At 39.9% G+C, this 20,765-nt stretch overlaps 2 protein-coding genes across 4 annotated transcripts; both read left to right on the forward strand.

Annotated features, from left to right (window-relative positions):
* The first annotated feature begins 1,252 nt into the window (after nucleotides 1-1,252).
* Nucleotides 1,253-4,999, forward strand: LOC145457979 (heparan sulfate glucosamine 3-O-sulfotransferase 3A1-like). 2 transcript variants are annotated; one of them, XM_080336265.1, is made up of 4 exons: nucleotides 1,253-2,676; nucleotides 3,058-3,235; nucleotides 3,784-3,951; nucleotides 4,020-4,999. In XM_080336265.1, the coding sequence occupies exons 1-4, from the start codon at nucleotides 2,285-2,287 to the stop codon at nucleotides 4,326-4,328; spliced, it is 1,047 nt and encodes a 348-aa protein (XP_080192391.1). In that variant the 5' UTR covers nucleotides 1,253-2,284; the 3' UTR covers nucleotides 4,329-4,999. The 2 variants fall into 2 exon arrangements, with proteins under 2 accessions (XP_080192391.1, XP_080192392.1); XM_080336266.1 differs by having other exon boundaries at nucleotides 1,254-1,627.
* A 6,524-nt stretch (nucleotides 5,000-11,523) lies between these two features.
* On the forward strand, nucleotides 11,524-19,595 carry LOC145457977 (lactoperoxidase-like). 2 transcript variants are annotated; one of them, XM_080336262.1, is made up of 19 exons: nucleotides 11,524-11,744; nucleotides 12,120-12,236; nucleotides 12,337-12,415; nucleotides 12,490-12,598; nucleotides 13,328-13,496; nucleotides 14,798-15,049; nucleotides 15,105-15,251; nucleotides 15,452-15,626; nucleotides 15,700-15,837; nucleotides 15,907-16,113; nucleotides 16,177-16,368; nucleotides 16,467-16,627; nucleotides 16,692-16,877; nucleotides 16,936-17,054; nucleotides 17,112-17,202; nucleotides 17,265-17,410; nucleotides 18,049-18,175; nucleotides 18,233-18,380; nucleotides 19,317-19,595. In XM_080336262.1, the coding sequence occupies exons 2-19, from the start codon at nucleotides 12,176-12,178 to the stop codon at nucleotides 19,492-19,494; spliced, it is 2,685 nt and encodes an 894-aa protein (XP_080192388.1). In that variant the 5' UTR covers nucleotides 11,524-11,744; nucleotides 12,120-12,175; the 3' UTR covers nucleotides 19,495-19,595. The 2 variants fall into 2 exon arrangements, with proteins under 2 accessions (XP_080192388.1, XP_080192387.1); XM_080336261.1 differs by lacking the exon at nucleotides 11,524-11,744 and having other exon boundaries at nucleotides 12,043-12,236.
* Nucleotides 19,596-20,765: the final 1,170 nt, after the last annotated feature.

Below are 20,765 nucleotides of genomic sequence, written 5' to 3' on the forward strand. Positions count from 1 at the left end.
GGTTCAATTCCAACCAGTGGAAGCGGAGTTATTGTCGTCGAAAAATTTGGATTATGAATAAAATAGTATTTACGGTGACCAATTATTTAATTATTTATTAAAGTGGTATACAATGTATATGTTTCTATAATGCTAAAACATGTTGTATGTGATGTTCGTAGTTATACTCAATTTTTAAAATTCCTAATTTGCTGACGATTGCCACTAAACAGTCTCAGCGCGAAAAGCGTTGGGGCTCAATATATTTACATCATTCATTCATTCATTATCAAAATGCATAACAAACCACAGCTGCAGTTTGTAAACAATGTAGTATTCACTAGCGGCGCAGTTGGAAACAACCGATGTGCTAATCACTGAGCTAATTCAGAAGAAGCTACCGTATCATGCCTATAAATATTACATAAAAAGTTGAGTTGAAGATCTAGCGTAGTGGTACGCTCCACAGTCAGTTGAAACTTCACGAAACAAACAAGATACAACGGCCAGTGAGTGGCCCGTCAATCATCCACGGCTCAATCACCAACAACGGTTGTCTCGTTTTCTCTGTGTAACCATAGTGTCCTATATGGTGTCGACACAAGCAAATCGCACGGTTCAATGAAATTGTATCACGTCACAGTTTCCATTTGGCTACAGGCAATTTGACGGTGATTTTTGACCGACTTGCCGAGCATCAAATTTGATAAAACGGGTATCAATCGAAAGCTGCCGCCGTACTGATTACGAAAATATAAATTTTATTCCGCTCGCGGCCCTGGAACCCCCACAATCAGCCTCTAATTTTTCATTGTTATGGAGATTGGCATTGGGACGCAACAATGCTGTCTGGCGAAACGACAGACGCAACAATACTGTCTGGCTCCCTTCTTCTCGAGCACCTGTCTCGTTTCGCTAGACAGCATTGTTGCGTCCCAATGGCAATCTCCATAACAATGAAAAATTAGAGGCTGATTGTGGGGGTTCCAGGGCCGCGAGCGGAATAAAATTTATATTTTCGTAATCAGTACGGCAGCAGCTTTCGATTGTTACCCGTTTTATCAAATTTGATGCTCGGCAAGTCGGTCAAAAATCACCGTCAAATTGCCTGTAGCCAAATGGAAACTGTGACGTGATACAATTTCATTGAACCGTGCGATTTGCTTGTGTCGACACCATATAGGACACTATGGTGTAACATGTGTGCCTCTGTGCGAATGCTGCTGTTAGTGTTAGTTAGCGTTATAGTTATATTAGTAAATACATTGCGAGGTAGACGGCATGCAATTGCTGATATTCCATGCTTGGGCGGGTTGGAGGTGCTCTATATTATGTCACTTGGAAATTGGCTATTATATTGGTAATAAACATAGCCTAATATGAGAGCGTTGCACTTAGACAAAAACGGTACTTTGTATACAATACATAGTCGTCGGATCACTCTCCTTTCTCTGGTCTCTCGCTTTAGTTTTATATATAATTACTATGGTGCTGCTGTCATAGCCATTATAAAGATAGCTGTCGCAGACGGTCACCGAACTCAATGAGGGTAACGCGAAGAGAAAATGGCAACCTTAGAGTCACTGGTCGCCGCAGAGGGTTAAGTATATCGGATGCTCGTGGAACAATCCACATTTAGCTTGCTCAGGTTTGAAAAACGCGCCACTTCTCCGAGTAGTTTACCATCGTAAATTAGGATGATTCGATAGATGTTATTTGCCCCTCTGCTGTAAAGTGTAAAATATATAGACATAGTGAGAGAGAAAAGTTATTGTAGGCACCAGACTTAAGCTACTAGATAATTACTGTTGACTAGTTCGACTAGTTACAGCGAAATGCCGGTATTCTAATGTGATTTGTATAATGTTCCCTTGCTCTAATTTTGATTCTTATCTCATTTCTGGTTTTCCTGATAATATTGCAGGCTGAGAACTGTATGGTGTGAAACAAGCCAAGCATGGTGCACAGATTTTTTTCTCCATTTTCATGCTTATGAGAATAATCTCTGATTTGATATGAACCAAACTTGATTTTTGTTGTATTTATTTCGGCCTTTATTTCCTTCTCCAAGTTTTTGTGAATTCAGTAATACTTACTCTAATCTAATTTGTAAAAGCAGAAAATTTTCTATCGTTCTCCACCTCTAGTAGGCAAAGCTTATCGCTGTTGTTATATACAAATAGTCCTAGCACTTCTAGCTGTGTAGCATGTTTTTGGACCGCCAGATGTTCTGTGCATCCTTATTGGCCTGTTTGTTTCACATAGCTATAGCGGCGTAGATTATTGAAAACTAGAACGATGCGCCATGCGGACCTGGACCATTCTTGACTATAATCAATGGGACCAGAGGACGAAGGGACAATGTAGATCGAGACGGAGTCTAGTATCCGTGGTCGTTGTCATTGTGATTGGTGTTATGATTCTGGCAGCTACGACAGGAACCCGTAGTCGCTATGTTTCATCTTCTCCATCTATAAACCCACTCAATACGCGGTTTGCTTGGGACACGGGCAACTCTTTGCAAGATGAAAGACACCGAGGCACCAAAAAACTGCCAAGAGCTCTCATCATTGGCGCAAAGAAGTCTGGGACTAGAGCCTTGTTGGAATTTATCAGAGTGCACCCAAACGTTCGTGCGGCAGGCCATGAGATCCATTACTTTGACAAGAACTATTGGCGTGGTCCAGAATGGTATAGGTGAGCTGGTGCGGTTATATAGTTCATATGTATGTGTCAAAAATTGAATTAGCTTGAAAATTAGCAAATAGTTATTATGCAGTTGCAATTCCCATTGCGACTTCGAATTTAAGATAGTAATTTATCATTTGGATCTCAGGGTAGCATCGACCCCATAATTTTGCAGTGTTTGATTGATACAAAATTGGTCTCACTACTGCATTAACCTTCGCTATATTTCGCTGAACGGGTGATATGAAATGCTGCTCTTGTTGCTTGCTCCCGCAACAAATAATTTGACTCTCCTCATAAATTAATCGATTTGAGTGTCCAAACTGATTCACATTGGCATCGAGTCTATATAATAGAGTTGCGCATTTAAGCATAACTACTGTTTTTCAGAAATATGATGCCAACATCCATTCACGGGCAGATCACAATAGAGAAAACGCCCAGTTACCTGGTGACTTTGAATGCCCCAGAACGGGTTCATCGGCTGGACAAAAACATGAAGCTGATTGTTGTTTTGAAAGATCCAGTTGAAAGAGCAATTTCTGATTACATCCAATCAAGAGAAAAGGTTGGGCATTTCTTTCTTATTTCATGCTTGTGTGATCGGATAAGCAGAAAGCTGCACTTAGGCTATATCCTTGTTTTCACTAACCTGGTGATGGAAGCTTTTTGACTAAACAATTTATTGCTTTTTCATGTAGCAATAAGCATGTAGCATTAATGTCGATGTATAGTCTGAGTATATATAGACTGTGATCATGATAGAGTAATATTTTGCAGTCCTGATTGATTCTCGAACCTTTTTTGTTACGGTATGTACCTTCTGGAGCCAGATCGTTAATAGCGAGCGGATCGAAAATCCTGGCCTAGCTATTTGTAATCTTCCGTTTGTTGATTGGTACCGAAGTTGCATCACGCTGAATAAGTCATTCGTCTTTGTTTTAATAACGCTGAATATATGGAATTCGTAGTTTGAAATTCTTTGGAATAAGCTTAGAAACTGCTAAATAATGTTTTTTGACTTTTTATCTCAGTTGTAAACAGCCTAGTCAAAACACATTCGATACTTATCCCATGAGTAAAATACAATAACAAATGATTTATACTTTATTTCAGCATCGCGATAAGCGTTCGTTCGAAGACTCGGTCTTCATTGATGTTGGGAAATTGAAGATTAACGACACAAAGCCATGCATAGTGATCGGAAAGTATAGCGATCATTTAAAAAGATGGCTGCAGTACTTCCCGCGCGAGCAATTTTGCTTCATCAGCGGCGAAAACTTGGTAAGTATCTAGAAATCACGTATGACTCGATCATTTGATATAGAGTTTCGTATTTGACATCGTTTCAGGCTAAAAATCCTGCTTCGGAATTGGAAAAACTCCAGGAATTCCTGAATATCAGAACGGTGATCACGGAGGAACATTTCTATTACAACTCTACAAAGCGATTTCCCTGCCTCAAGAAGAGAGAAGCTAGCGGCGTGCCTCATTGCCTTGGCGAGACCAAAGGTCGAGTTCATCCCACCGTTTTGAAATCTGTTAAAAAGGCACTTTATGATTATTACAAACCGTACAACGAAGAGTTATATCAAATGGTCGGAATCGACTTTGGGTGGGAAAGGACAAGACCAATATCAAAAGCCAATCAAATATATTAAAAATTGTTTATTTTTTACTTGCTTACTAATGTCCGACATTGCTTGTCTGTAAGGATTATGAGGCATATTGTCTCTTATCTGCATTTCCTTCAACTGCCAACTTTCCACGGAGTAAACTATTATACCTCAAAATTTCGACTTTACAGTGCAAGTGATATTCGTTTATATTTAATTATTATGTACCCAAGTTTATATGTCCGGTAACTCAATCTCCTCACGTCGCTAGTTCAATTCCTTTGTACCATTCCACTATAGTACGTTTATTTTTACTCATTTAAGTCCCATTTGTTACGCCTCAGAATTTTCCGTACTCTATCATGTGCTAGTGGGATAGGCATGTGCTATGCACATCGTTTACAACGAATGCGTGCGAAAGCCATCTGGTTTTGTCTTGGAATTATCATGCTGCTCCTCAATTTCCATTGCTCTGTAGAGAGTTCCACTGTACCTAGATTTTCGCATTTCTGTTCCGATATATTTTTTTATCATTCGTAGTTAAATGATCATTGTTTGGTAATTTGCGCATCAAACTACGTGCTTTTTGATGCCATCAACAGAAGCATGAATCTCATATGCCATTCCCATTTTGCCTGTTACTATACCGGCTGTTATGTATTTATACAATTTCCTGATCGCCGACCTTTGGAATAAAACATGTCGCGTGGATCAGAGTTGGACTACAATATAATTTTCGGCGTTTCCAAATTTGACTAGAATTAGAATTGCTGAATTTGCAAAATCTTGGAAATTGAATTGTATTCTACATTGGAAGAAAATACAACAATACTCAAGCTCAGTTCATTCTTATAAGCATGTGAATGGCAAATGTCGGTACACCTGGTTTGGCTCGATTCGCACCATACAGTTCTCCCGTAGCATTTCAGGATACCATAAATTAGATTAGAATTAAAATTAGAGCATAGAGTCATCTCGCAAATTAGATGTTCGGATACGGTAAGCGGAATTTCGCTTTGATAAGACGAAAACTGAAATTATCTAGGGCGGGTCTGGCGTGGAATGATTGAATGAAGACTCTGTGCCTACCGCCTATACCTTCAGTAGAAGACAGAACATAGTACGTGAATTATCCTGGTGTAGTTGCGATAATACCAAAGAGACGTGGTAATCCAGAAGAGGTATATATAGAAGGTATAGAACTATAGTTTCATATGTGAAATGGGTTGTTGCGCATATGCGCAATGATAACATCATTTTTCACCTTTAGCTAGACCTGGCCAGTGGCCATTGATAAGTAGTTCTTTAGCAATATAGACTGTGGCTTTTCAGTAAGATACCATAAGCGTGAGTATTGTCGGGCTTAAGCCTATACTGTCATCATAAACACCTGGCAAAGTGTAAAATGTAAATGAAGACTGAACCTGAAGAGTGACCGATTTATCTGACGATATTCTAATCTGATTTCGTCATTGGACACGGACCTCTCGTGGCTTCCTTAACAGCACCTGCGAGCGGTAACCAGAACACAAACATGCCCGTTGTTGACTTTTTAACAAAGATAACGAATGTGGGGTATGCCGTATTGAATAGTGTTGCTCTGCTATGCCTCCTGCCGTGATTGTAAAAACTACGGATCAATTCCCGAAACCGCAGCATATGCATGTTTATGTGTTAAAGTGATTTGCTTGCGTTTTCATCGGAATTCTGCAGCAAAGACGACAGTCGATTCAATATTTATACACCGGTAAAAATCACTCCTGAATCGATATGTGTAAATTTGCAGCTTCGTACTTGCTTCAACTGCAGAAATAGTACATATTGAGTTTTCCGTGATATCGGTCGCATTTTACTGACGTAAATGCTCACGGTGTTCACGATGCAAGAATGCACGCAGATTGGATTTCATGAACTTGATAATGATAGCAGTTCCGGAAATTGACAGTCTTAAGCCTGCGGAAATAGAAATCTATACGCATTCGCTATTCCACAAATGAGCTACGGTGTTATATAGACAATGAAAGCACGCAAGGAGTGTGAAATTAAGATCCGAAAAAGTGATTTATGGGTTGTGATCCGTGATGTGATTGCATGGTCTTACAAGCTTACGCAGAATTAACGTTTCAAATGTTTGACTCATCTTATATGAAATATATATGAACCGCAAATATTACTTTTCGTTTACCGTAGGAGTGCAAGAACACAGTTAGACGTAAATTTCTCGTATAGGCTATTCTCAAGATATCTTGCAGTTTTGATCAATCGACAATTGAACATAAAATGGGGAATTTACTGGAAGTAGTTGCGATATATGGAACTTGACACAGATAACTTTATCACAAATAAAGGCTCTAGACCAGTGGTTCTCAACCGGGGTCCACGAAGCATTTCATGGGGTCTGCGAAAGCTCCTAATTTGCAAAATGGTTGATAACCTAATACGCAATTTTTCAAAATAGAGAAATCGCGAGGCAGTTTCGCTTAATAACTGCGAAAACTTCGGGACTCACATAAACAGAATGGTCATCATGTGAGATGATATATGTTACTGCGCTAACTCATCTTAATTACCAAATTGCTAATAGCCTAAACATATAGTAGTTTAGAGATGTTTTGTTGGGGTCGTGGAAACGGATTTCGGCACCCGTTCATATCAAATCGATGGAGCGGATTTTCAAGACACGACCGCGTATTTCACAAAATGTAGCTATATAGAATGCACCTTGAAATAATAAAAGTTTTCCCAATTTCTACATAAATAGTATGATGTATTTTCAAGGAAAGTCGCTTTATCGCTGTATATCACTACCCTACAGTCCATATTTGCATAAGACAGACGACGGTTGCACGACAATAAAAGGTTAATAACCACTGCTAAAATAAAATTCCTCGTTATTTTAAAGGAGATTGTCTTATAAAACTATATTATCTATGTTTATTAGATCTGTCCGTACTGTATTGTTTGTCTATAACTCCTTATTTTGTCTATTTCTGCTCATGACAAGCTACGCGGCCGACGCGAACACAAATAAGTCAGCAAACTCCTTCCCAAATTGCGTTGTTATGTTACTGCGATTCATGTTAGCATAAAGAATTTTCCGCTGTCTTTAGATTATGGATCCGTGTCGGTGACGTGACAGCCGTGTATATGGCATGGCGAAAGAGGGTCTATACATCTGAATCATCGCGACTATGGTATAGATTGGTAAAATTGGCAATATGCATATGTCAAGAAATTAGACAGCGTGTCAAAAAGAACGGAAATCACATCCCGCGATTAACACACATCATTCAACTCTGTGTTACCTAAAACGAAGGCATATACCCAGTGCTCCATTGCTCTTACCCATTTCTTGACCTGATTTCGGTGAAGTTGCTCAATAGCTTGAATTTTACAGAAAAGGGGGTTCAGTATCGGTGGAGTTCAAGTTTATTGTTATTATTATTATTAGCACATTCATTACTATGCAATGGCATAGTAAATGGATATGTTTGTATCATATACGAAGTGCCGGATGACCTAATTGGAGGTTTACACAGGAATTAAGTTTCTATCATTATACGTGACTGACTGCATCGTTTCGTCAAAGCGACCAGGAAGATCGCATTGCTCTAAATCCGGACATGTTCGAGTCGGTGTTGGTTGTTGACCTCTGAACAGAGCGCGCGGATGTACTAGCTATAGTACTAACCTATAGTTTAGTCACGCACGATAGACAATTACACATCCTAGTGGAGAATCCGGTCGATCAGAGCAAATACCGGGAACAGTGCAACAGACTATCCGGTGTCGAATTACTGTTGCTCTGTCTCACCCCCATGATCCCAAACGTACAACTTTCTACTATCACATTTCACTGATCACAACACACTCACGTCCTCAGACTACGGAATATTCTATAAATTCCAAGAAAGCGAGGGGGATTAATTTGAACTTTTGGTCGGATAAATGAACCATGAACATTGATGTTTGAGAATGAGTCGTGATTGTGAATGAACCGTTCCACTCACTTGAGATATTCTCGCCAATAACATAATATGGTCATAAGACACTCCATGTCATTGATCCAGTGTATAGGACGTTGATATTCCATATATTCCATACCGGATATGAAAACTTGGAAATTGGCAAGTTCAGGTATTAGTTCCATTGCGGTTGATTACTGTTATTTTCGTTGATATAAAACACCACAAGATTGCGATAAAATTAAAAGATAAGAAACCCCAATGCTTCGTCGCACCGAATTCGCATGAATACATACAGTTTCAAGCAGAATCAAACATAATGTATATTCAAAACGCGTCACAGTTTTAGTAATTCTGCGACCGCAAGAGCATCACAAATGCACTAAGGTTAATTCCATGCACTGGTGTCGCAAGCCGATGCTTTTCGTTGGTTTGGGTAATGCGAGGCAAACTATCGAATGTGACTATATACAGTCGCATATATTGACCAACCAAATGTGCCTGAAAATCGACTCTAATTTGAATCAGCTACTCAAGTGTCATAAATTCCATCGTAAATTTCAATGTCACTACTCACTTCGCCTTTTAACGACTTTCAATATGTGATTCTGGGTTTATTGATCGAACCAGTGTGATGTAACATATGATATAGCGTCGGCATTATCGCATACTACAGCTATTTCTAGTGCAAGTATTGGTCAAGATCAAGTCCATCATGCTACATGGTCTTTCGATAAATAGTTAAGCCATTACAACATAATTACACGGTTTTTAGCAAGGGATCTTGTTTCAAACATTGTTTCAAACATGCCCTCAACACGATTTGCAACCCCGATTGTGTCCTCGTCGTTCAATTAGCATGTGATCAACGCGAATTACAAGAGAACGCAACGCTCTATCACGTATGACAGAACATGGCTGTGGGATAATATCTCGCCGCTTACCCGACAGTCGTCGAGCATGCCCATTGTCCATTATACAGTGTCCACGTCCATTGTCTGTTGCTCACATTCAAGACGAAATAAAGCATATCCTACTATTCAAATACTATAGCCTCTATATACTTGAGATTACCGCATCACTATCAGACATGCCACCCTATTTTTTATCGCTTGATTTTTTCTGTACTATATCCTTTTACTTTTCATTAAGTGTGCATGCCTCCTCTTTACATCGCCTCGGCCAGTGGTCGGCAACCTATGGCTCGCGTGCCATATATGACTCTTTTCGGTATAAGATATGGCTCTTTGCCATTTTCATTAAATTTTTATACCTAATTTATCAATATTGCAGCAACTTGTTCGTCAATTTTCATCACGGCCAGAATAGTTATTCTCGTGGCAGTATAAGCATTAATTGTTCAATTTAAGAGGTCAAGGCAATGGCGTATTCAGGTTTGGCGGCTCGGAACCTACTTTTCATAATCCTCAAATTCAAGTTGCCAAACGTAACCTGGAAGAGATCTAGGCCACTAAAGTTTCGGGTGCTTAAATAATGCAACCAGCATGATTATTACGGAAATATGGTGCACACGACAAATCTCATGTACCGAGTTTGAATAAGTGCTCGTATGATGTCACGAAATTTTATTTATGACGTAACAGTCGATTGACTTGTATGGTTCTTCGGGAGTTCAAATAGAAAATATAAAGCCAATATGGCTCTTCGGGCGAAAAAGGTTCCCGACCCCTGGTCTAGGCCAAGGTGGGTGTCTTATTCCAAAGACTATACTTCAAGTCGTTTCGACACCTTCCTATATTTTCATTGTATCGCAATTTTGTGGTGTATTGAACTGACAAAAATCGCTAATAAACCGAACCGAACATATGTATTTCGCTTATCGACACTGCAATACTTGTGGTGTCTTGAAACGATAAGATGGTAATAGATCATGATGATGATGATGATGGTTTTAGGCTTAGATTGCGATTAAATGCGATTGAATATTGTTTGCTGTAATGTGTCGATGTGCGATTCCACAATAAATGGTCAAGTTTGTCAAATTTATGCGCACACAGCACACGTATATGCATTAATTGTAGATGTGTACGTGGGAGTATAGGAACGTGGTATATGCATGCTGACAAAGGTTTTCACATAACAAATTTGCGAACATATTGTAAACCTCACATTCCGGCTCGCTAAGGTCATCGGTAACAAAGCCGAACAAAGTCCGTTTTTTCGATATGTGGCTGTGAGACCTTTACCAGTTACTTGAAATAATACAATCACGTAAGTTCGGGTTATTTGCGAAAGGAAGTATTTTGGTGTAATATGTCATATAATTTGTTGTGATGATAATATAATTATATAGCATAAGGTTCTTGCGACGTGTCGTTTCCTTAATTGCTTGTACCAATCATATAATCAGGTTTATACACATAAGGCAGCAGAGATCTTAAATTGGTATCGTGAAGAATTCAATGTAACCTAATAAAATTTCGCAGGTAATGTTGTGAACCCGGCATTAAAATATAACATATTCACGTAACTGATGTGCTTATCTAGCTTACATATTGTGAAATCGTTTGTTGTATTGGTGATTGACCATCGTTTTTATTACGACGGTCTACTCAATTCAATACCATTTGCGGGCAACTTTTTTTTTCAAACGGGGCTAAATAAGGATCAGAAAATATTGTGGCGGGCCGACCCAAAAGTTTAAACTGCATTCTACGGCGTATTGAGTGTGTTAATATTACGTAATGAGAAAATGAGAGTTTATTTACAAAGACAAAATTAGGATCACATTCAAAATCACAGACCGTGTAATTCGTAAGGGGATAATAGAAACAAGTAAAGTTTGATTTATACTACGAAAACAGTGTTCAAATTGAATTGACATAGCGAGATTCGCATTGCGATATTCAATATTGTGTCGCAGTTCGATAAGTTAACAAAATCAACAACCACATTTTCGCATCAAATTATTTTAGATTTAGGAATTTCAGTTTTACTGTAATTTGCTGATATTTTAATTCATTCGTGATGCGCAAGTGGTAGTAATTTTTCAGAAAGCGCCACCAACAAGAATAGTGTAAGAACCCTGGTGGATTTTATGTTACGTCAACGGTAAAGCGTCAAATGCTTAATCGCATCATATAGACTGTAGGTCTATATGAAATATAATCGCATAATCCCTAATGAATTTTATATCTAATGAGTCGCAACTGTACAAGAAACAACCTTATCTGATTAGCCACAACATTATAAACACTTGACAAATGCTTACAAACATACGCCGGCGACGTGAACAACACACTGCAGTCAAAATTGATCGACAAATATCTGTTCTGGCAGGGCTCGGGCTATACGAAATCAGTCCATGACCAGGAAGGATGTATGTATAAAATTGAATGCAAAATAAGGGCAGCGCCATGAACGAAGTCAGGAAGAACACTTCAGCGCACGTATGACCTTGAGTCGTTAGCCCGTTTATCATATTAGGAAAAAAGAGCTTACGAATGCGTGAAGTGCGCAGCTCACTTTGAAACACGTAAGTTTTACGATGGCAATGTAACGACAGGTAAATTTGAATTATTGCAACATACTAAACGCGCAAATTCTTGTAAAGCTATATCCATTTCATTATAAATCATAGAACGTGATTGTCACGTGGTGAATTGCGAGCTGAAGAATCCACCTACTATCAAGCGCAAGAATTTTACGACTGATTCTAGATGATCAGTACAGTGATTCATCGATATAGTTTATGAACATGCTCAATAGCTCATGTTGTCCCAAATACGTTAATTTAGAAGGGTATTTGTTACACGATATCTCATATATAGCTGACCGTAACTTTATTCGATATCATAAGTTTCCACGACGTGATATCGCGTTTCACGCCAACTCTATATCAATTGTACAGCTGCCTGGAAAAAATTACATCGATCACTCCAGCATCTAGGACCGACTGTAGATAAAATGTTTCGGATTGTGTTTATCATCAATATGATTTTGAGGACAGTAACTCCGTTTACTTCGGGTATGTAGAAATTGCAGTGAGAATATAGTTAAGGCTGCTGCATTAGCATGAATTTCTGCAATTTGTAGAACTGCGATAGTTATAATTATTCTGTGTTTAGATGATGTATCGTCTGATGATATGTACGGTCACAGTAAAGGCGAGGATGGACTTGTAACAAAATGTCCTTATCATAAAAAGCAAGTATATATATGAATCCTTCTTTTCTATAATCTAAACTCTAAAGACTAAATATCAATTGTTTTGAGTGTAGGTACCAAAACATCGACGGTACTTGTAATAATTACGCTAATCCAAAATCGGGATCTACATTTATGCCACTGCGAAGACTTTTGCCACCAGACTATGGAGACGGGTTTCAGGTATACATCTGACGATATATTTTCTCGTAGATCGAACAGTGCCAATAGGTTTATCAGCGAATGTAGGAGTTTCGTTTTTTTTGTGTATGTGTGAATAAAAATGTGGTTGGAAATATATTTCAGATATCAAATGGGTAAATTGGATAACAGAGATGCGTTGTACGCAAATTCAGACGCTAAACCTCTGCAGTCGGGAGAAGTTCAGAACTCATGATACTTGTCTTTTCAAAGCACCAGAAATCTTACCGGCGTGTGGAAGGGTCAAAAACGCTCCAAGAGTCATATATATGTTTTGCTGTCAAGTCATGGCGAATTCTTTAGTAAATTTGATTTAAACGAGAGAAGATGTAATAATGTGACTTGCACTTGAAGATATCGGATAGAACCTCAAAATCACAATACTTGTACTGTGATATAAGCTACCATAAGCTGTTCATATTTGTAAGATTTGTGTCTATTTTGAAGGGCGATGTCTTGACCTTTTTTAGTCACCAATTTCCAAATTTCGCTGTGTCCATGTGTTTTTGATCCATGTCGTTTGCAATCCTGGTTATTATGTCGCTCACAATCACAAAGTTTTTCACAAAGATTTAGTGGTTGTATAGCCTAAAAAGCAACTAAAAAGCTCGCAATCATCAAAATTTGTGCAAATCATGATATTCCTTTCGCTTACTGCCCTAATAAGTGCATGATTCGTCTGAGTCGCGATATCATAATATTTCTTTTCAGGCACCGAGAAAATCAAAGAGCAACGTTGATTTACCGAACAGCAGGATGATATCGTCCACTTTGAAAGATGTCGGGGTGGAACACGTTAACTCTAATTCGCTTTCGCATATGTTTACGCAGTTAGGACAGTTTCTGGCGCACGATGCCGTGAACACTCAATTAGAGCAAGGTACATGGATTGCAAGTGCGAATAATGATGAGTTTACCATGAGTTTCTAAATAAAGACACTGACTAAAGCAGTGGTTCCCAACCTTTTTCGTCTCGTGACCCCCTTAGCCGATATTTCAGCTGAAATTCCCCACTATGAAAAATTTGCCTGTGACTAAAAGAGGTGCTTTTTAACGCACAACCATTTGTTGACTGAGCATTTACTATGTACAATCATATTCAGATATGACCGAATTATGTCGAATGCGACCGCACTACACTGTGGTAAAGTCGTACAGCTAAACTTGACCTGTTTTTTTACCGGTCGGATAGCCGATGACGAAACATAAATCATTAAGTCCGCTTGTTATGGCCTTGAGTCGAATCGATGAATTTGATATGTTTTTCACATTAGCTGATATGGTGACTTGAAAAGGGCAACAATTTCACCAGCGGCCTTGTGCTGAATTTGGCTGGACTTTTTCCTGCTTAGTAGCAATTTGATCGGGAGGCTGTCGCGAGCAATGTTCCCTCTAAGCTGCACACGTGCGCAAATGCGCAGTGCTGAAACGGTCGCTGCGCACGAAAGATTCGCAGTGATGACCTTTTTTTAGTCGTTACGCACTGTTTTCCAAGGGTCTGCGCAGTCATTTCATGAGTGTGCGCAGACTCGTCAAAAATAAGAGGGAACATTGGTCGCGGGCCCAACGAAATCGTTTCGCGAGCCTCGTTTTATCAGGGTTTGTATATATCTACGGAAGGCATAAACATACACCAAGCTGGAAATCCGCCAAAGAAACATACAATTATGAAGAATTAGTTTCCACATAACAGTTCTACCATAATAATCTAAAAACCTTGTGAACCCAGTTGGTTTGTTTTGAGGTGTTCGTGGTGTGTGTTGACTACTATGGTCATTTACACCAGGCCAATTTCCTGCATTTTTATTACATTCCGTAGCGACCGACTTATAGCATGGATCACTTCTAGGCTTTTATAAGACACCGCTTACACGGATGAGATGGCAAGGAGGATCCTAGATAAACCCCCAACACTTGGGTAGGAATTCTGGAGTCGACCTCGGTCGGACTCGAACCCACAACCCATTGGTGTTGCAGCTGTGGAGTTTACCACTGCGCTATTTCGCCACACATTGTGAACCTTGTGTACCTTCCGATCCATCGCCCAAGCCAGATTTCTCCCTAATAATTTCAAAATCCACCAAGGGGGGAATTCCCCCCGGTTGGGAACCACTGGACTAAAGTGTATGATTGCGTCGCAATTCAAGATATCCATATAGCCTAACGTTAGGTAATTTTCAGAACCGGACAAATCAGAGGTCAGTTGCGACTGCAAAAGCATACGCCCGGAGTGCCTAAAAATAGACGTGCCGGAAGACGACCACGCTTTTCGAAGCAAGCGATCGTGCATACCTCTCGTGAGATCTGCTGCATACAACGGTACTTCGTTCGCCGGAAGTCCACGACAACAATTTAACACTATTACTGCCTTCTGGGATGGCAATACGGTCTACGGCAGTGATGATTTTCTTATGAAAGAGCTTCGGGATAGAGGTAACGATTGAAAGAGACCAGGAACAAAACGGCCTCTGACATTGTTACAATTCAGATAGCGGCGAACTAATGGCCGCCAAGGGACCTGGCGGAGCAAAAACTAATTCACTACCACTGCTTGGTCAGATATCGGAAATAGAAGCCAAGTCATTCGCGTGCCCGGCACATATGCACTCAAATAAGAGCGCATGCTTTGCTGCAGGTATGGCCATGATTTCACACAGTTCTATTGAATTATGCCACTACACAACAACTACAAAGTGAAAATAGGTTTACCTCAATTCAATGCCTCATTTCAGACCACGTGCGAGGTGACATTTACAGGTTACAGTTACACATGAGGTTAATCATAACTCTCATAAGGAGTATTCTGCATTACAGTGATTCGTTTTTGTGTTCCAGGGGAAATGAGAGTCAACGAGAATCTTGGTTTGATATGCATGCATGCGGTGTTCATGCGAGAACACAATAGGATAACAGGGGCTTTGAAAACCCTGAACCCGCATTGGTCTGCGAACGACACATTCTGGGAAACAAGAAAGATCATTGGAGCTATTATTCAGAAGATTACATACGGGTATGAAATGATATTTAATATTCACATGTATACAGTTTTGCTATTGCTAATGCTAATGCTATTGCATGGTCAGGGAATATTTGCCGCTCCTGGTTGGGAATGACAACATGGGTAAATACGACATGAACGTTTTACAAAATGGATTCTACTACGGATATGGTGGAACGTATGACGCTTCGATATTCAATGTTTGGGCAACTGCTGCTTTTCGGTAGGAAACATCCATTTGCTTTATTTTAATTTATGCGTGGGAGTTCAGCATTCCGCGTATTCATAATAGATTTGGTCATTCAATGGTAAAAACGGATGTCAGTCAACTAGACCCTCAATACAATCCAGTGAGCCATACCATCGGGATTCAGGAAACTTTATTCGACCCCAGTCGCTTATTAAATGGGTCTGACATCAAGGATTCCAATTTGATTCGAGGCCTACTCACAGACCCCTCTGAAAACATGGACATTGATATGAATGAAGGTTTGAGAAGGTAAGTGCGTGAGTGTTATAATGTCGTCATTTCACTTATTAAAACAAAAGCGTTGATAATCAGCATGTTGTTTGAATCTGAAACGAGGCCTGGACTGGACCTACTGGCAATTAACATACAAAGAGGAAGAGAGCATGGGCTGCCTGGGTACAATCAATATAGAGATTATTGTGGTTTGCGAAAAGCAATGGACTTTGACGATTTATCTGAAGAAATAGCAAAAGAGAAAATTGATCTCCTCTCCTCCATTTATAGGTGACAACTACTATTTTCTTCTACTGTCTATAGTTGATCATGTGATAAAATGCATTGGAAACAAGTTATAGATCAGAATAAATATATCTATCTCTCAGGCATGTAGACGACATTGACATATACGTCGGAGGCCTGATAGAGACACCGTTGCGGGGCGCAGCTGTTGGTCCTACATTTGCATGTTTGAACTCAGAGCAATTCCGCGCTTTGAAAAAAGGAGATATGTCATGGTTCGAAAATCCCGGAAGCTTTTCTTACGGTAGTTACACTCGTAGTAAATATCTTCGCGATAATGATCGATCAATTTCCACATCTTACGAAAGATCAACTTCAAGAACTCAGGAAAGCGACGCTGTCTTCTTTGTTATGTAACAACTTGGCCGATATGAAAATGATTCAGCCAAATTCGCTGTTGTTGGAATCAGTCACAGATAACAGCAGAATTAACTGTAACGATATCCCGTCGATGGATTTAACGCGGTGGAAAGATTCCGTATCAAGTTACGAAGGTATTTGTTGTGAAAATAGCGTCAATCGTTACAAAGCTGACTCACATTCGAAATTCAGAAACGGGGTCATGGTCAAGATGGTTTCCGAAAGATAAACATCAATCTGTGCAAGATTTACTTGGTCTGGAATTGAAACGCCACCCTGATCATCTGTGCCGTGGTCCGCTCCGTTACGAGGTTGTATTCTGTCGATTAATCGCAGAATTTCAGACTGTAGCATGATGTATTTAATAGAAAGAATACATCGACATGCAGAAACTCAAAGTGCGCTTTTTATGTCCGAACGGCGAGATCTCTTTCTCGACAATGCCGGAATCAGTAGAAGGTTGCTGAAACATGTGTGCAAGTACAATGCAAAAGATGTGTAACTATTTGTATTGTGCGCAGGGTATACTTGGACGAGGTGGATGGACAGAGACACTCCTAGATTATCGAAAGGAAACGACTTCGAATCGGTGGACCGTCTTGTCGCGGAGAATCCGCAAGATATGTGCACATCGCCAATCGCAATCCAAGCGAAAACACTACCACTGGTACGTGCATCTTTCTCAGGTATTGGCTGCTTCGTGTTAGCAAAGTTTCTTTTATCTTGTTGCTGCTGATTGCTCATATACCCTTATGGTAATTCAAATATAATTTCATGGGCGAATGATTACTCGCATCCATTGGTCGTAGCTTAGATTTGAATATAATACCATTTAACCAATCACTAGCCGGCAGTCTCCGACACTGCATTCCGGTACTATTCCGCAAAATTACTGCGCAGTTCCAAGGATCCATAAGACTTGTTTATCGCGTACTATACAACTACAAAAACATTACACGGGGCTGGCAAATGAATGAAGTCTAAAACTACAGCGGTAAGTCGGAAATAGATTTTGTATAGCCAGAGATTTGGGGAATACCCTTATCTCAATCGGCTATTTCTCTGTAGGTTGCCGGGGTCTGTTTTGAATGAGATTTATTTTAGGATTTCATTAATCAACAACGAAAGTCTTTTTCCTGAACAAATTATTCGTTTTAGCTCCTTCCACTGCCAGTTTTCAGGCCAATACTCGAATTCCTGACAATCCCATGGCATGTACATTGTACATACACTATCCAATTATGTAATGTGCATATTATCTTATTCTAATGTAATTCCTTTCAATAGCGCATATGCTCTTTACAGAACATAGGATTGAATGCAAATGATACTGTCGAACACTTTAGTCCTACTCGCGGGTTAATATGCCTCGGAGACTATCAAAAGTCTGGATCCTGCTCGGATTATGCTGTACGATTTTTATGCCCTGACGGTGAGTAGCTCCTATATGAAGCTTCGGCCGTATAAGTCTAATCCACTCGAAACACAGACTTTTTCGAGACTCAGCGGCAGCTGATGCTCGAAAGGTTGGACACGGACCAACATTGGACGGGTTGGATTAACGTCGATACTGGGGTAGGGAGAGGCGATTTCGAGTCAGTTGCGTTAGCTCGTCATCTCGGGGTACCAGTTTGCAAGTAAGATGAAGTAAATATATCCACAACTCACCAGACTAGATTTGGTCGAGGGGCCGCATTTACTTGTAGCAGTGAATTTGAGGTTTCTACTTCCGAAATTGCAAATTGCAATTCTTAAAGCAAAAATACTAATAGGTGCAATTTTCGAAAATAAACTCAGTTACCGTGATATTTGCCATTTGTGATGACAATTTCACACTCTGAAGTACTCACTGATTTATAAGTTTAAAAGTGGAAAAAGTAAGTAGTTTTGCCCTAAAATGTTAGGTATAAGTGCAAGTATTATTCTAAAAATCACCTGAGCAAGTATGGTAAGAGTAGGCCAAACCTGCTTGAGTACTCCGGAAGAGTTGAGGTACCTAGTTAGTGACAAACTCTCCAACACACCGTACCGATGGCCTATGTAGGCCTACTTGTTTGGTATGGTGTCCACCGGCTCAAGAACATACCCACTTAAAATGTGTGTGTACGAGTCTGATTTCGTTACTGCATACTCCCCCGATGCTGAATACAACTGATACAAATCAAATCCCGTACATGTTGTTTATCCATGAATGAAGCACAAAGAGCTTTCGCTTTTAAAAACGAAAGCAAAGCATGTATTTACCGCGCGCTGCATTCAATATTCTCGCGACTAAACAAATATACACACATTGGACACTAAGAGTAAATTAGGTGTTTTTTCCTAATGGGTTTCTACTCCACGAGAATCCGTGGTATTCCCATTTCCCTGTCTCTGTATACATTAGTTTTCATTTCCACAACACCTACAATACTCTAGCGCGGTATCCTCGGTATCTGTTGGTCATAAATTAGTCAGACAGCCGAATCAAATGCTTGACATAACAACGCGATACGATATCGTCGAAGATACAGATGGTATTACAGCTTCATAAATTTCACAAATAACCTGTCTCGTGTTTTTCCCGCATATAGACGTCCTACACGGATTGACGGGAGATTGGCGGCATCACCGCACGTATCAGCGACGGATACGAATGATGTTCTGAAGAGATTCAGCGCCCTGTTTGGCTTGGAATGTCACAACGAAGATCAAGCAAACGGCCTGTGTCACGATTACGAAGTACGCTATCTCTGCCCGTCGAAACGTTGAAAGATTGCTTCAATGAAATATGTTATGCAAAATCGATTTCCCAGCAATAATGCCGATTTATCCTTCTTAAGATATATTTATAAATATTCAATTACCATGAATTGTGAACGATGTGTTTACCAATTAACGAGAATATTCAGCCCTTAATCATAGGGTAGTTAACAAGGCAATTCACTACATGCATGCGGCGCAGTTGGTTAAACACAATGCAGCCGCAGCACCAATGGAAGTGGATTCGAACCCCAGTTCTGACCATCTTCTACTTGTCGGAGGTCTATCTGGGCTCCTCGTCGCCTCCGCTGACCGCAGTGCGTTGAAAAGCCCAGACGGAAACAGAGATCCGTACTACAAGTCGTCAGCAATGAATATACGATCGGGATGCATGGAGTGAGAGAGACTGTTTAACGACGGCGAGAGGGGTTAAAAGACGTTCCCGATATTGTAATATAAGAAATCAAAGTCCCTAGACATTATGAGATTTGTGTCGTGGAGGCACAAGGAGGCTATAAGCTGTGCCGCATTAATACGATACAATGCATTCCGCGATCTAACCGAACAATGTTGTTAGGTCGATTATTCTTTACCTAAAAAACGGACGATATTGCACTAAAAATCAAAATTTCGGCATTGTTTTACACTAAACACTACATTTTGACAAAATGTTGCGCTCAAGTATTTAAATTAGCCATTATTGCGCAAAACGAAAGAATTGTAATATATTTCTGGTGGAAATTGTCTGTCCGTTCGAAGTATACCTTGGCCAGAAGAGAGAAAAAACGTTCAACAGCAGTAGTTGTTTGCTGGCAGCATGGAAGTTCAGTGTATATACTGCCAGAATGCTAGTAATAGATCTGTTGCTTCATACCGACAATGTTGTCTTTCTAGGTCGCAACCCAAATCTGAATTTTGTTGACATCTCGCGATCCACCCATACGTTGAAAACCACTGTGTTATAAGAACCAATTTCTATCACACAGTCAAGTTATATTCGTATTCAGATTTGAGATATCGGCGTCAACTTGTAAAAACTGCAGACCTACTGAAAATTTCACTCGGTTTAGGCGTAATGATCATCATGCCATATCAACTTATTTGTTTCATCCGAAGGTTTATGATTCACGATGGGTAGGCAATGGGCCATCTACAACAGTAAGACAGTAAGACTATAGAGTAGTTTGCAAGGCGTAAAATTACAAGTGATAAGTTCACCGACAACGCAACCTCTGCGATACCAACGAAATGCAATTTGCAAAATAATTTAGACTTTCTAA

This window comes from Botryllus schlosseri, chromosome 15 (genome assembly GCF_051294905.1).
Source record: "Botryllus schlosseri isolate E-star chromosome 15, Bs_hap1, whole genome shotgun sequence".
In the NCBI taxonomy this organism is placed as follows: Eukaryota; Metazoa; Chordata; class Ascidiacea; order Stolidobranchia; family Styelidae; genus Botryllus; species Botryllus schlosseri.